Source organism: Eubalaena glacialis, chromosome 13 (genome assembly GCF_028564815.1).
Source record: "Eubalaena glacialis isolate mEubGla1 chromosome 13, mEubGla1.1.hap2.+ XY, whole genome shotgun sequence".
NCBI lineage: Eukaryota > Metazoa > Chordata > Mammalia > Artiodactyla > Balaenidae > Eubalaena > Eubalaena glacialis.
In genome coordinates this window covers 66,339,190-66,355,891 of record NC_083728.1, presented here as the reverse complement: position 1 = coordinate 66,355,891, position 16,702 = coordinate 66,339,190, and the positions used below count along the sequence as shown (strand labels likewise).

The 16,702-nt window shown below is 46.9% G+C and overlaps 1 protein-coding gene across 6 annotated transcripts in view; it reads right to left on the bottom strand.

Moving 5' to 3' along the window:
* SNX29 (sorting nexin 29) overlaps window positions 1-16,702 on the bottom strand; it is a 562,097-nt gene that overhangs the window by 85,729 nt on the left and 459,666 nt on the right. For all 6 annotated transcript variants that reach the window (XM_061208309.1, XM_061208310.1, XM_061208308.1 and 3 more), the window contains one exon: window positions 10,860-11,000. In XM_061208309.1, coding sequence (XP_061064292.1) covers window positions 10,860-11,000 — 141 coding nt within the window. The remainder of the gene's footprint in view (window positions 1-10,859; window positions 11,001-16,702) is intronic.

Here is a 16,702-nt window from a genome sequence, read left to right as displayed (position 1 = left end):
TCTAGAGCCCATGCGCCATAACTACTGAAGCCCGCACACTCTGGGGCCCATGTGTCGCAACTACTGAGCCCATGTGCCACAACTACTGAAGCCCGTGCGCCTAGAGCCCATGCTCCGCAACAAGAGAAACCACCACAATGAGAAGCCCATGTACCACAACGAAGAGTAGCCCCCACTCGCGGCAACTAGAGAAAGCCCACATGCAGCAACGAAGACCCAGTGCAGTCAAAAGAAAAAAAAAAAGAATGCACCAAGGGTGGCATCCAGAAAACATAAAAAGATCATAGAAACCAATAAGAAAGATACAAGAATTCCAGTGGAAAAATGACCAAAGGATATAAACAGGCAAGAAAGGGAAGAGGAGATATGAAGGGCCAAAAATCATGAACAGATCATCAGCCTTATCAGTAATCAGGCAAATATGTGAAAACCATGACGAGGTACCATCCTGTTCCCATTGTGTTGACAAAACATAAATTACAAGTGTAACGATGCCAAGTGTTGTTGAAAACAATGGGAGTTCTCATCCGCCTGGTTGGGAGGGAACACTTGGTACCACCACCTGGGAGCGCAATTTGGCAACAGCTAGGGAGGTTGAAGACAAGCATGCCCTATGAGACAGCAACCTCACTCACAGGTACATCACCTATCAGTCTAAAACACGTGTGCCAGGAGATATGGAAGGGTGTTCACTGCAACACTGTTTGAATAAGGAAAATCATAAACAAACTAAATATCACCACTCTGGGAAACTCTCTGGCAGTATCTACTAAAGTGGAACATATGCCCATCCTCTGACCCAGCAATTCCATTCCTAAGTATAGACCCACAGAAATCAGGGCTGATCTCCACCAGAAGACATCTACATATAAGAATGTTAATTACAGCACTATGTGTAACTGAGCCAAACTGGAAGCCACACAAATATCCACCAACAGTCAAAGATTAAAAAACGTTGTGATATATTCATACAATGGAATATTCTCAATGGAATTTATACAATGTGACTTATTCATACAATGGAATACTACACAGCAATCAAAAAACAAATGACTGCTCCTTGCAAGAGCACGGATGAGTCTTACAGATGTGATGCTGAGAGAAAAAAGCCAGACAAAAAGGAGGACAGAGTCTATGATCCCATTGATGCCAAGTCGTAAACCAGGCAAAACGCATCTATGGTACTAGAAATCGGGAGAGTGGCCACCCCTGTGGGGAGAGTGACGAGGAGGCTTGGAGTTGAGATAACAGTCTATTTCTTGGTCTCTGTGTTGTTAGCATAGGTGTGTTCATTTTGTGAAAATCCATCAAGCTATACACTTAAGATTGGAGGTATGTTATACCTCAATTTAAAAAATAGCAACAACAACAAAAAAACCCACCACCACAACAATAAGAGAAATGAAGAGGGAGAGGAAGGAGAGAGAAGGGAAGAAAGAAGAACCCAGCATGCATATGTCTGAGTCATCACAGGTTACAAAAGAATGGCAACCAAATTAGTGAGGCTTCTCTGTAGATCTATTATTTCAAGCTAGCATTTGAGGTGTTGTGCTAACAGCTAACTGGCAGCATCTCATTGGATCATCATGGGAGCCTGTGCTGTAAGCGCCCTCACCCCATGTGACAGCAGAGACAACTGAGTCACAGGCTTGCCCGAGGTCACGCAGCCAGTGTGTGCCAGAGACGGGGTCTGAACTGCGGCCAGTGAGACGCCACAGCCCACACGCTTAACCCCTTGGCCTCTGGCAATTTAGAAGCTAAATTGCATGGCTTCTAAAAATGCCCACGGCCCGTGGAGCTGCAGAGAAAGTCAAGGGGAAATGGATGGCTTCCTCCATACACGAAGGATTCTGACCCCAGAGACCTGGTAACGGGGACAAAACTAAAATGGCAACAACTTGAGAAATTAAAGCTGTTTTTTCCCCGGCTTGCTAAAGATGAACCAAGATCGCAATACACAGTTCTCAAATGTTAGTGGGAGTGCTGAAGGGGAAGGTAGCGATTATTCTCACTTATTGGAGACGTGAGTAAAAGCTGAGAAGTACTCTTCCGAGTTGTAATTTTTAAGCAGTTGTCCAAAAATGTGAGGGGGAAAAAGCAGATATAACGTGGGTTAAGTATATTCAGAAGGCCTCAGAGCTAGAAGGAGAGGTTAAATAATGACGTACAAGTTATTTAACAGCCCCAGAAATATTTGAGGCAACACTTAATGCCCAGGAGTGAGTCAAGTGTGTTATAATTCATGTCAATTTCCAAACCAATGGGTCCCACACTGCTGCATCAGAGGCCTCACCAGAGATGAGTAAGGGGGAGCTGACCCATTCTGGCTGGTGAGCTGGGGAGCAGGGGGGAGGCCAGAGCCCAGGTGTGTCACAAGGCACGGCTAATGCAACGTCACTGTAGACCCTCCTGCAAATATTCTGTGTTGGGTCTACATCCAGCTGGCAGGTAGGGCCTGAGAATCTTTCTAGGAGCAATTATCAAAGAGCTGTAAGTGTTAAGTGATGAAGGGAACTGAGGAGAAAGGGAATTGGAAGTCGAACAACGCTGACGTCACACACCGATTTCTATGTAGCTTGAGTTCATTTGTTCATCAAACATGTTTAACTCAGCACCTACTATGTGCCAGGCACTGGGTGAGATGTTGAGAAGACAAAGACTCATCAGGCCTGGTTCTGCTCTCTAATTCCATGGGCTAATGGGGGTGGGGGTGGGGGAGAGGACTGTGCATCAGGCAGCCCAGAGGCAGCTTGGGAAAGGGACCCAGAGGAAGGATGGCTAACACTCTGAGTTCAGGTAAGGCTTCCTGGAGTAGGTGGGACCTGCAAGGTCTGTGACCTGAGACCACCAAGATGATTCTCTTGGAATCAAACTCTCCACATGCTACATGCAGAAAACACAGGGGATGGGACCAGAGCAGCAAATACACCTCTAGCTGCTGTCTCGGGATTATTCGTTTATAAAATGACCTTGATTTTTTAAAAAATAAATTTATTTATTTTTGGCTGCGTTGGGTCTTTGTTGCTGTGCGCGGGCTTTCTCTAGTTGCGGCGAGCGGGGGCTACTCTTCGTTGCAGTTGTGTGGGCGTCTCATTGCGGTGTCTTGTCTTTGTTGCAGAGCACAGGCTCTAGGCGCGTGGGCTTCAGTAGTTGTGGTGCATGGGCTCAGTTGCTCCGCGGCATGTGGGATCTTCCCGGACCAGGGCCCGAACCCGTGTCCCCTGCATTGGCAAGCAGATTCTTAACCACTGTGCCGCTAAGGAAGCCCTGACCTTGATTTTTAAAATTGGATTTTAATTTGATGTTATAGAAAAGTCCTCCCAAGAACCCCCCACTCATTAAATATGTATCCATATCTGCATATGTACACTTATACATAGTCCAGGTCTAGGGCTCAGCACTGTCTCTCTCCTGAGACAATTTCTCTGGCAAGGTGACTTCGGCAACTGCTCTCCTGGAAAATATCTTAAGAGGCCTTTACTGTATTAAAGAAAAACACAAATGTGTGATGTATAATGAGCCCAATTTCTTTTTTCTTCTTGTTTAATACATTAAGTACCAAGACTATTTACACAGTGGTTGGCAGAGTGTCAAATAAGAAACAACTTTGCGTTTATGGCTTCATTGGGCTGGAGCTTCTTTTCTCTCCTAAATTTCTCTTGGAAAAACTTCAGCTTCAGGGGATGGTGTCTGAGCTCCTTGTGTCTCCGTTCCCGTTGGGTGCTGGTATCTGCACTGCCTTCTGGATCTTCTTCCACATGAGGGTGTTTCTGGCAGAATCCCGTGACTTGTTGTATCTTCACAGAGAAACCTGTGGTAACAGTGACTTCCTGCAGTACCAGCTCCTGGATTTGGGTGTGGGTTTAGAGGCTTCTGGACCAGGAGGCACAGTGCCATTAGAACGAGTCTGGCTCAATCCCTAACAGGAGCCACAGGACCTTGGGCGGTGTGTTTACAGCATCCGAGCCCGGCTTCCTCACCTATAAGACATTTTTCTACAGGGCTTGGCAACAACTGCATGATGAGAAAATGAATACAGAGCCTCCAGTATATATGACAAGCCGGGCACAGGATGGCTGCTGGCATTACTGTACACAGAAACACAGGGTGTGGAGGTTCTGGACGGACCACCTATGTCAGGCTCGTCCACTGCTCAGGCCCAGAGTCCCAGCATCCTCTACAGTAAGGACGCGCTTATGTGTCTGCTTGCTCCATCTCACAACCAGACCATATGCCCCTTTAACAAACCCATACGCAGTACTTATCACATGCAAGCACAGTTGTGAGCACTGTAGAAACGTTACCACCTTAAATCCTCATAACATCACTAGGAGGGAAGTGCCATGACCATCCCTGTTACACAGAAGGGAAAGTGTGGCACAGAGAGGTCAGATAACTTGCCCAAGGCCACACAGCTAGTGAACCAGTAAGAACCGTTTTTTTTTTTAACTCTCAGGGTTGGCAAAGTCCTGCAGAATGAATACATACACAAACAAATGAATGACTGACTCTCCATACACTTAGGTTTATCAGGAAAGTTTATAAGCCTTCGGGTCAACTATGAAGGCAGCAGCTCCTGGCTCTAAAAATGGTCCCTAAGTGAGGGCAGGCGGTATGTGAGGCCTGCATGGTTCAGCAGAAGGGAGAGGCAACCGGGGGCCCCGGTGTCACCTGCTCCCTGGTTTCTACACCAACGAGGTTAAGAAACTGAATTATGGAATCAATGTAAATATCTACCAACTGCGCAATGGCTAAATAATCTACTCACCCACCCTCCAGGGTCCTCTGCAGCAGATCTGTGGTGAGAGGGTGAAGGCTTAGGGCTCTGCAGACTGTCTGCCTGGGCACACACATCAGCCTTGACACTGCCGAGCGAGATGACCTTGGACAAGTCACTTCACCTCTCTGTGTCTCCATTTCCCCAGTTGTAAAGTGAGGTACCAGTAATGTTCTTTTAATCCAGGCAAGGAAAGAGGCACGAGGTAGGCAAAATAATGCCTCCCCCAGAGATGTTCTCACCCTAATCTCCAGGACCTGTGACTACATTATCTTACATGGCAAAAGGGACTTTGCAAGGTGTGACTAGGGACCTTGAGATGGGGAGATGATCCTGGGTTATCTGGCTGGACCACATCTAATCTCAAAAGTGGAGAACCTTTCCCTGCTGTGGTCAGTGGAAGATGTGACTATGGAAGAATGGTCAGAGAGATGCAGCGTGGAAGACGGCAGAAGGGGCCACAAGCCAAGGAATGCAGGAAGCCTCTAGATGCTGCAAAAAGGCCAGGAAACAGATTCTTCCCTGGAGCCTGCAGAAGGAACCGACCTGGCCAACACCTTGACTTCAGCCCAGTGAGACCTGTGTCAGACTTCTGACCTCCTGAACTACAAGACAATACATGTGTGTTGCTCTAAGCCACCAGGTCTGTGGTGTTTGTTAAGGCAGCCATAGGAGCCTAAGGCAGATGCACTGAGGAAACGGGCACAAGGATGGGAAGGACGTCCCCTGAACTGCCTGCGTCCCCACCTGCTCCCTCATGTGAGATTCAGCACCGGGGCTCCTGCTGGCCCTTCGAGCATTTTCCCTCCTGCAGCAAGCAGCTCTGCTTCCCCCTCCTTGCTCTTCTCCAAGTGCACTGGAACCCTCCGCCAGCCCACAGGATTCACTAGTTTTTCTCCCTACAAGAACCTGAAGTTTGTGAAGGCAGAGACCGTACTTTAAATCATCTTCGACTCCCCACACCTAGCAGAACACCCCTGCACTTGCAACATGTTTGCCAAGTGGAAGAATTCATCAGCCTCCGCATTCCTCCAGATGCCTGCTCATTCCCACTGCTGGCTGGGGTCCTGCCATCATCCCTGGGGCTGCATCGCAATCTATGCCTCTCGGGAGCTGCAAAGGCGCTTTCCACGGCTCAGCGAGTGCCCCTCAGTTCCTCCACCGCACACTGGTGTATGTCTTTTTAATGAGAATTTTAATGCATAATTTCTCCAACAAGTTGAATTATCTGCAGCCCGGGGGAAAGCGATTTGCCTTGCCTTAGTGCCAAATGAACTTTCAGAGACCAACTCCATTATCCTAAGAAGGCACGATAGTCCCTCAATTCTCATTTGCTCACTGAGCAATAATGTAGACTTTTAGTAGCAACATCAAAAACACGGCCTCCACCTCAGCCCTCACGCCGGCGAAGTCCTTTCGGACAGCGAGCTCCAGCCCACACCCTCAGGTTGCTAGGCAGCCCGCTTTCCTGTCTGCAAAGGCTTGCCAGGCTCTTGCCCATTCTGCAAGAAACATTCAGCCAAAAGTGGAGTGGGAACAACCTCCAAAGATACCCTGCAAGTTATGCTACTCACTTTTGGAATTCAGATTTTTTTGAATTTGTGCCAAGACCCAGTGAAGTAAAGAAGAAAGTAAAAGGGAAACTTCCATTTAATTTCTGTTCATTTATTCATTCATTCAGGCCACGAGTGTCTCTGGTGTGTCAGATTCTATACTAGGAGCTGGAGAGAGCAGTGAACAGAAACAGACCCAGGCCCCGTTTCCTGAGCTTCCATTCCAGGGCAGAGAGATGAACGCTACTCAAGTACACAAAGAAATCATTTCCACTCATGGTATGTGCCAGGAGAGGCTGGGAGAACATGAAAACAGAGCAATGGGCTAAAGAGTGGCACTGACAAAGGTGCTGGGGAAGGCTTCTCTCTGAGGAGTGGAACTGAGCTGAGACCTCACGAGCTGGAGGAGCTGTCCACGCAGAGATGGGGAAAAGCTGTGCCAGGCAGAGGGAACAGCAGGTGCAAAGGCCAGAGAATCCCATGGAAGTCTTAGGAGGTCAGAGTGGCTGGGTCTGTAGAGGGAGAGGAGGGGGGCACGAGATAAGGTAGGGGAGGAAGTGGGGGACCTATCAGGGGACGCCTCACAGGCCACAGCAAAGAGTCCTGAATTTAACTGGTGCCGCTGGTGGGCTTTAATCAACAGTGATACAATCTGACTGATGTTATACAAACCTCACTCTGGCTACAGTGAGGGAAAGGGACTGTAGGCAGGGCAAGAATGGAAATATCTTTAGCAAGTGCTCTGGGCACCCTGCCCATTTATAACTAAACACATACGTGGCATATGGAGGTAAAAGAAATGATTTGGTGAAGGCAAATTTTGCATCCAGAAACTATAAAATGTGTAAATTTAATCAACTTTTTAAAAGTTCAAACTGGGGTTAAGATCACATTTTACTTCTAAAGCTGGGGAAAAATCTAGAAATTCAGGCTAGAAAGATACTCCTCTGATGAATTTTAAAAGGCTACACTATGTTTAGTATGTCCTTGAATACTGTCCAGGACTGTGGATTCTGGAGTCAATCATTTAATGGGTCCAAGGCTTAGAGCAACAAGGTGCATGTAACTCAATCCACCCAAGGATGTTGTGTCAACGTGCCTTAATGGTCCAAGTGGGCAAGTGTTTCACTGGTGAAGTGATCCAATCAAAGAAAAGATTCTGATGTAGTACATTTTTCTGGGTCAATTATCAAAGATCTCTAGAAAATTTGCCCTCAGGGTATCAAAGCAGGTACCCTGAGCAATCAGACCCAGCTGTGGCCAGCGCAAGCTTGTTCTCTAAAGAAGAGTTCATCGTCGGCCTCTGTTGGGCGCTGAAGTCCTGAATCCTGACTCATTCTGCCCTTGAAAATCAGACAGATCCTCAGATCTGTCCTGGGCATCAGCCAAAGCGTACTCTGGTGGGGGATGGGGTGTGGGGGAGTGGAGGGAATCAAACTACAGTCGGACCCCGACCAGCCAATTAAAAGCTAAAGGGCCGCACAGACGAGAAAAGAGGCCGAGACCCCAGGACAGCTCTGAGCTGTCAGATTCCTGAGTAAGAGAGGAAACTGTCAGATCCGCCCCTGGCCATGCGGGGCAGGACCAAAGACCTAGTTAAGAACTAGCCAGTGCATGTGTACCAGCCGGTCATCACTGGGTCAGACCCACCAAGATGGTACCTTAATGCCAAGCTCATTTATTTGCAAATAGGGTTGTCCTGAGTGCCCTATTGATACAGATTTCACAGGCGAAAAGGCCACTCACTGCTGCTGTAGGTCAGTCCCGGATGGACAGGGATGGGAAGATGGGGAGCAGGGCTGCAGGTGACCCACCTCAGAGGGGAAACTCCCTCGCGGTCCCTGCTCCTGGCACAGCAGAGACAGGACTGCTTCACACTCTTTCTAAGTCACGGAACTCCGGAAAGCCCCTCCTACCCCTCAGGCCTACGCTTCATCTCACTAAACCTGAGCCTCGAACACCAACATACTTAGGACTGGTGTTGTTCTTGGCAACTTTGTCTTGTCTTAGTAAGTTTTGCGTAACTATAAGGCTTGAGGAGAGATGGAGTGGGGAGGGCGTCCCTTTGGGCTGCAGAGAAATCATTCAGGAAGTGTGGGTCCCAAAGGTGTCCACATCCTAATCCCAGAGCCTGAGAGCATCTTACCTTACATGGCAAAAGGGACTTCGCAGAACTTGAGGTAGGGGATGATCATAGATTATCGGGGTGGCGGGGGACGCTGGGAGGGCACTGTGGTCACAAAGGCCCTTATTAGAGGAAGAGGAGTCAGAGAAGGAGATGTGACTATCTTGACAGAAGCAGAGACCAGAGTGAGGTGATTGCGGCTTTGAAGACAAAGGGGGCCACAAGCCAAGGGCCTCTAGAAGTTGCAGAAGGCAAGGCTCCTCTGGAGCCTCCAGAAGGAACGCAGCCCTGCCCACGCCTTAATTGGAGCCCAGAGAGACTAGTCTTAGATAATAAACCTGAATTGTTTTAGACCACTAAATGTGTGGGAATTTGTTACAGCAGCCACAGGAAGTGAAAACACAGTGAAAGACAGACATGTCCCCAGTTCAGCCTTGTATAATTCCCTCAGTGAGACACAGAAGGGCCGCATTCCCTGCAGGTATTGTGGAAGGGCTGCTTCCGTGTAATGCTCTCTGCAAATGAGACCATCTTATAGGGATAATACGCTGGTTATGTAGAATTTTGTTCTGTGACATTTTAAGACATTCTGGATGGGTCCCAAGATTTGTATGAGCCTGCAAGTCATTAGATTAAATCAGTATATAGTCCCCCCACCTCTTTTCGTAAGAATTATTGTACTCCTTGCTATGAACAAGTATAGAATTTCTAAGTCTTCTGTTTTTATGGGCTCAACTCTACTTTTCTTCAACAGAAAAAAAAAGAACAACAGGTTTATTCTGGGCCTGAGATAAACCTGCTTTATAACTGTTTAAATTATGTTCCAGCACACCCTGATGTGATCAGGTTTCTAATCTGGTTTAAACACAGAAATCTCGGAAGATGTAAACATAACGGTCAATGATAGTTTTTTCTCTGGAATTCCCAAGTGTGGGGAGTGGGTTATGGAAACTCTTGCTCTGGTTTTTCTATGATAAAGACTGCAGGAAATCCTAGGCAAGGCGCCTCCTCCAGAGACAAACTAGGAAGCTCATGGCTAGTGGAATCTGCACAAGCTTTGTCAATGTGATGGCGCTTGGTTCCCTCACTTCCTGTGCTTCAGCACCACCCAGAGAGCTTGTCAACCCACCCTGCTGGGCCCCAGCCCCAGAGCCTGTATTCCAGCAGGTGCAGGATGGAGCCTGAGAATCTGTATTTCTAACAAGCTCCAGGTGAGGCCCACGCTGCTCATCAGGAGCCACACTCTGAGAACCACAGGAGGAGAGGGATGCCTCCTATCCAAGGCCCGTTTTCTCCCAGGTCCTGAGAAGGGTCCACGTTACCTCATCTGATTCGACTGCCCCTGCCAAGCTAGTTAATACGCTGCAATTGATGAAATGTCTCTGTCTCCTACTTGACAGGAAGCCAGGGGTTCTCTGGCTTGGCTGCATCCAGGAGCCACCTGGAGAGCTTTTAAATCCCTCAGTGCCCAGGCCTCACTCCAGACCAATGAACTCAGGATGGGGCTGGGGGGTGGGCAGGTCTCAGAGTTTTTAAAGCTTCCCAAGTGATCCAAAGCGCAGCCATGATGGAGAACGGCTGCAAACGTGATGGAGGACAGAACGATGCTGACCGGCTGAGGCAGACAACACAATGGGGCCCGACGCCCGGCTCGGCTGTCATCTTCAGTGCCCCTTGCACTCTGACACTTAACTGGTGCTCAATAAATGCTGGCTGGATGAATGAATGAACGCTAATCGACCAGCAAGCATGTGCGGGGCAAGCGCCTCCTTTCTCCAGGGTACTTGGAGAATACACAGAAACAAATTAGGTCATTATCAATGACTAAACTTCATGAGGCAGTAATAATAAAAGGAGCTCCTCTGAGAAAGCCCTGCCTGGGAAATAACTCCATATTCTTAAGTCCAAATAAATATCATGACAACCATGGGTAAAAACTAGAAAACATTTTTTTTTTTGGTCCAGAATAGGAGCTGGCAAACTATGCCCCACAGGCCAGATCCAGCTGACACCTCGTCTTAAAAATAAAGTTTTATTGGCACACAGACACACCCACGTGCATCCATATTGCCTGCAGCTGCTGCCATGATGGCAGAGCTGGGTATTTTTGGCTGAAATGGTACGGTGAGCAAAGCCAAAATACTTACTCTCTGGCCTTTTAACAGAACAGGTTTGTCAGCCCCTGCCTTAGAGAAATGAGAGGATGGACACAGACAAAACATAATGCGACTGTCTTTAGGCGGGCGGAATGATGGGTGACTGTTTTCTTCATTCCTATTTTTTCTCATATTAGCCAACTTTTTGAGTTAAATAAAGGAGCACATATGTTTAAATCACCAACGGAAGGAGAAGACAGAGGCACCAGTTGGAGAGTTGCCTGGCCCCGGGCAGTGACGGTACCTACCTTGTTTCCAATGGCCTTTTTGGGTGGGAAGTTGTAGGCCCTCACTTGAGGGTATTTGTTCTGTAACTTGTGGTGCAAACTCCTGAACTCCGTGTACCGCCGATAGACGTTCCACTCATTGTCTTTTATCCGGATGTAGACCTTTCGAGAAAAGGAAAGAGAAAGAAAATGTAAATGTCTCTTAAAGCTCTCATTACAAAGGGGTGGGATTCTGGCAACGCTCCCCTCAGGAAAACCAGCTCTGCGAGAGCAGGGCCACACCCCACCTCCCGTGTCACTGGAGGCCCAGCAGCGGCACGGAGGAGGGACTCAGTGTACTGAGTGTACCAATGGGTACACGAGAGGATGACTCCATCAGGCAGGCTGCATATTCACGAACATCAGTTTTCTAGTATCAGCAGAAATCGGCAGCCCAATGAATCTTAGAGACGCATTTTTCACACTTTTGTCACATGCATATTGTAATGGTGACAGATTGCGGGGGAGAGGCCATTCATCCTCGCTGGCCATGTGTTTCCTCTTCTGTAAAACGGAGCTAACAGCACCTCCTCCCAAGGTGGTGCAGAGAACAGTCAGACATAGAAGCCACGCAGCTGTGCCTGGGATCACACAGACCAGCACGCGGAGGGGGCGGGATCAATCTCGGGAGGGAGGGAAGGAAGGAAGGAAGGAAGGAAGGAAGGAAGGAAGGGAGGGAGGGAGGGAGGGAGGGGCCAGAGCTGAGATCAGCCCAACTGGATGGAAGGTCACATCAAGATGGATGAACACACTTGGGGCATGAAACTTCTTTATTATAACCAAGATGTGACTCTCAAGAGAACATTCTAGGGGTATAAAATGTAAGGGCTATTTCACCTCCATTTTTTTACAGGCCCTCACACCTTCCAGGGACACACAGCAGCTACGTCTCAAGGCAAAACAGAGCACTGAGAGAGAGATCAACGCATTTTTAAAAAATTACGTGAGTTAAGAATAACCCAGACAGTGAAGTCTCTGATGATAAATAGCTATTGTAATCTGCAATCAGCGAATGTCAATACACATCTTAAAATCTCTTTAACCATGAAAGTAGGCATCTCTAATATGAATGATAAATTCTGCCTCTACATAAAAACCACCCTGTATCCCCAAATGCAGACATCATGTATTTGAACTTTGGTAAGGCAACCATCAATGTCTCTCACAATATTCTTGTGAACACGATGAAGGAAGGATAATTTAAACCAAAGAATTCCAATCAATGGATGGAAGTTTCCAGTGGAATTAGATGGAGAAACAGAGGCCTATCAAGTTTGTTAGAAGCCCCCAAGCTTCTAACAAAGAGACAGTAAATACACTGAATGACAGACATCAAGTGATCTCAACTGGCCTAAGGAATGAGTTTAATGCAACGTGATGAAATTTTAAAAGATCAGTGTCAGATTTTACAATATAATCCAAAAAGCCAACACTGTAAGTACAAGGTGGGGGAGATACGGCACAGCAATGGCCTGTGGGACAAAGACTTATGGATTTTAGTGAATTCAAGCTAAGTGAATAATGTGAAAGGGCCACCAAAAAAGGTACTATTTAGACCTCATTAAAAGGTATAGTTTAACTTCTAGAATAAAGAGGTTGACAAGTCTTGCTCTATTCTAAATTGACCACACCAACTTAGTTAGGTTTTGGTTGCCACCTGTTAAAAGATGAACTGAAATAGGTTCAGAAAGGCCCAGATCACTTGCTACTCAAAGTGTGGTCCACGGACCAGAAGCATCGGCATCACGTGGTAAGATGATAGAAATGCAACATCTCAGGCTCCACCCCAGGTGCACTGATTCAGAATCTGCATTTTAACCAGAACCCCCAGTGGTTCATACACACTTTAAAGTTTAGAAGCACAGGCCCTAGGAGCTGATTTGCAAACAAATTATCAGAAGGAAGATGGAAGACATTAGAGAGCGATACCCTGAGTGTCAAGATGGGGAAGGTAGAGATCTCTGAATTCCTGGGAAGGCTATAATGAGGAAGAGGAAAGACCAAGATGATGTGTCCTGGATGATTCCAGGAGACAAACTTCCAGCAGATAGAAACTAGAGAAAGACAGATTTCATTAGGAAAGAACTTTATAGCAGCCAAAGCTGCCCAGAGAGGAAAAAGTATGTCTCAAAAGGTTTCTTGGCACTAGGTGTTCAAGCAGTAGCATGATGACTAATAGGACTGCTAACACAATTATGCAAGGATTTGCTTTATAACAGTGAAGGATACATTAAACCCCAGAAGCATCTGGAAAGGCCTGGCTAGTTGTGGAGAAGAGGGACTTCAGGCATTCAATCTCCAGAGACTGAGACATGATGGATCAGTTAGCAAATAAACGCAGCAGAGCTCACGGGACTTTAATGCAGCTCATTTGGGGCATTCTTTGTGTCCTCCCGTGTCACAGCAAGTGCTAGTTGCCCACTCACTATCCATTTCCCCCCAATATTTCCGGGGATAGCAATGTGTTCAGAAAGCAGAAAAATTTTAACTGCATTTTCCTGTGTCCCTTGCAGATAAGAGTGGCTAATGAGATGTAAGAAAGCTCTTAGGAGAGAGCTGACTCGGCTGACAAGTGTCTTTTTACTCTTCTCTCTGTCTTTTTCTTTCTTTCTCAAACACAGATGTGAAGACGGGAGCTCCAGCAGTCATTTTTTGATCATGAGGTGATCTTGAGAATGGAAGTAGAACGCTAGAAGGACCATGGGTCTCTGATGACATTATGGAGTCACCACACCAAATACTAGACTATTGATTCAAAACTTTTTTTTTTAAACAAAAGAGAAATATTCACCTCTAATTTGTTCAAGCTAATGTCTTAGAGGTCTTTGTACGAGTGGCTGGATACAATTCTGCTCTGATACATCTTGAATGGACTGTATCTACTTGTAGCATATTCTTACACAAGTTCAAATATGCCCTGGAGAGTGGCAAATTCAATTGCTTATCTGATCATCATGCACAAAACTAATTATCTAGATCAGAGGAGGTAAACTATGGCCAGTGGTTCAAACCCAGCCATATCTACTTGTTTAGCTATTGTTTACAGCTGCTTTCGCAATACAATGACAGAGTTGAGCAGCTGCGACAAAGACCATATGGCCTGCAAAGCTGAAAATATTTACTTTCTGGTCCTTTAAAAAGTAACTTTTCTGATCCCTGATTTAGATACTCAGAAAGTCCTCATTATTGTTATTTTTCTACCAACATATCCAAATCTAGTGTGGAGAGGGGCAGTGCTTTCCAAATATTACCAGCCCTTGGGTGGGCCACATTAACCATCTGGGAACCAGGAATCGTGTTCCAAAGCTTTCCTGGTGATTCTGATGAGTGGGTGTTACAGTCTGAATGTTTGTGCCCCGCCCCCCATGTACATGTTGAAATCCTAACCCCCAGTGTGGTGGGGCATCGGGAGGTGATTAGGTCATGAGCGTGGAGCCCTCATGAATAGGATTAGTGCCCTTATAAAATAGGCTCCAGAGCGATCCGTTGCCTCTTCTGCTATGTGAGGACAGTGAGAAGACAGCTGTCTATGAACTAGGAAGCAGGTTTTCACCAGACACTACATCTGCTGGTGCCTTGATCTTGGACTTCCCAGCCTCCAGAACTGTGGTCTATAGTTGTTACAGCAGCCCAAGTGGACTAGACAATGGGCAACTTGGGGAACCCCTGAGGTAAAGCACAGACTCCTCCTCCTCTCTATGTGTTTCCATGTCTATAAAATGGAGCTGATTAACAGTGCCTGCTTGCAAGGCAGTATGGAGAATCTTCAGGTATATAGGCCATACAGCTATGCAAGGCATCACAAAGACCAGCAAATTGATTTGGGGAAAGAGGGAGAGGCCAGAGTTGAGATCAGCCCAACTGGATGGAAAGTCACATCCAGATGGGATAAGCATAACTGGGGCATAAAATGTCTTTACTTTAATCAAGAGAACACTCTGGGGGTACAACGTATGAGGGCTGTTTCATCAGCTTTTTCCAGGCCCTCGCACCTTCTAGGGACACCCAGCAACTACATCGTAAGGGAAAACAGTGGGAGAGAGATCAATGCATTTAAAAAATTACATGAGTTAAGAACAGCCCAGAGAGTAAAATCTCCAGTGATAAATAGCTCTTATAATCTGCCATCAGTGAATGTCGATACACATCTTAAAAGCCTCTCACATAACGATAAAAATTGGCAACTCTAATGTGGGTTATAAATTATGATTCTACATTTTTCATAACACATTCAAGAGCCAGATGCTTCACTCTGTGAAAGCGTTGAGTCCTTCCTGCTTCTCCGACGGCCCGTTCCTGGCTTTCCATGTGGGCACCTCTTCTGCCCATGCCTTAAAGGTGGAGGTTTTCCCAAGGCCCTCCTCTCCCCTACACAAGTGGTCCACTCCCACGTCTGCACATTTCACTCTTAGGTCAATGACTCTCAAATTTTTATCTCTAGTCTGGAGATCTGATGTAAACTCCAGACTCAGACTTGATAAAGCTCTTCGTGTCTACATCTGCACTCAGGACCTGCACCTCGCTCTCTCAGCGAACGGACCACCGAGTTGCCTGAGTCAGAAATCTGGGCATCAGCACTGACCAGTGCTGCTCTTCACCCCCACCGCCAAGTACTGAGCAGCAGGGCCTGCCAAGCCCACCTCCAGAGCTAGCCCCGCCCTTGCCTGGACCACTACAGCAGGTTTCCAGCTGCTCTTCTGGCCTCCCTTGCTTTCCCATTCAATTCATTTTCACCTTCCTGTTCAAACTCCTTCAATGACTGTCCGTGAAGAACGCTCGTGCCAGAGACTGGGTTCGGGGGTAGGTACAGTGGGCTTGGAAGGCTCTTGCGTCATTACAATCATCTTACTTCAGGCCCCACCCCTCGCTCTGGCAAACCAGGATCGTGCCAACTTGCCTGCATTTTCTTAAAATTCTTTAATTTCTTCAATTCTTAAAATTAAAAAAAAAATCCTTTAATTTCTTAAATCCTTAAAAATTTCTTTACAACCAGGATGGTGCCAATTTGCTTGCATTCTTTACAACATCCTTAAAAATGTTCAGATCAGAGCAAATATCCTGTCCTAGAAATAGCATCATCCCTTGCCTTCCAACTCTCTCCGAATTGTACCCCCTGCTCTGGGGGACAGCAGGCATTCAAGAACTCAGAATTTCTGAATGCCAGGATTAGAAAGGACCTCAGAAACCATTAGTTCAATCCTTCCTTTCACAAGTCATAGGACTGCTGTGACAAATGCTCTCTCCTCATCCCATATCCTCCTTGATGTCTGGCTCCAGAGGGCCAATGGCTTGGGGAAAGCCACCTGGACTGAGGATTTGAATAAACACTCCGGAGAGAGGGAAGGTCACAGGCATGATGACCAGGGCAGGGAGGGGAGCAAGATCCTGGTGGTGGACAGGAGGGGATCTGACATCGTAACAGTGTGATCAGTAAGGAGACACAATGCATGGAGGCGGCTAAGAGCACAGACTCTGCAGCCAAACTCCCGGATTCAAACCCCGGATTCAAACCCTGGTGCACTAACTGTGTGCCCTGTGGAAGTCACTTCACTTCTCTGTGCCTCCACTTCCTCCTCTGAGAAATGAGGATATTACCTCCCTCGCTGGGTCTTGGGAGGATTAAATGAATTCACACATATAATGGGCTTAGAACAGGGCCTGGTACATAGAAGATGCCATGTAAGTGTTTGATAAATAATTTAAAATGTAACCTATTGGTTAGGTTAACACTGGGAATTGACAAAGATTTGGATTTTGTAAGTCTCTGATCTTGGTGATCAGCTTTAACATTCATCTCCTCCAATGGTTTGACTGATGGGAACTGG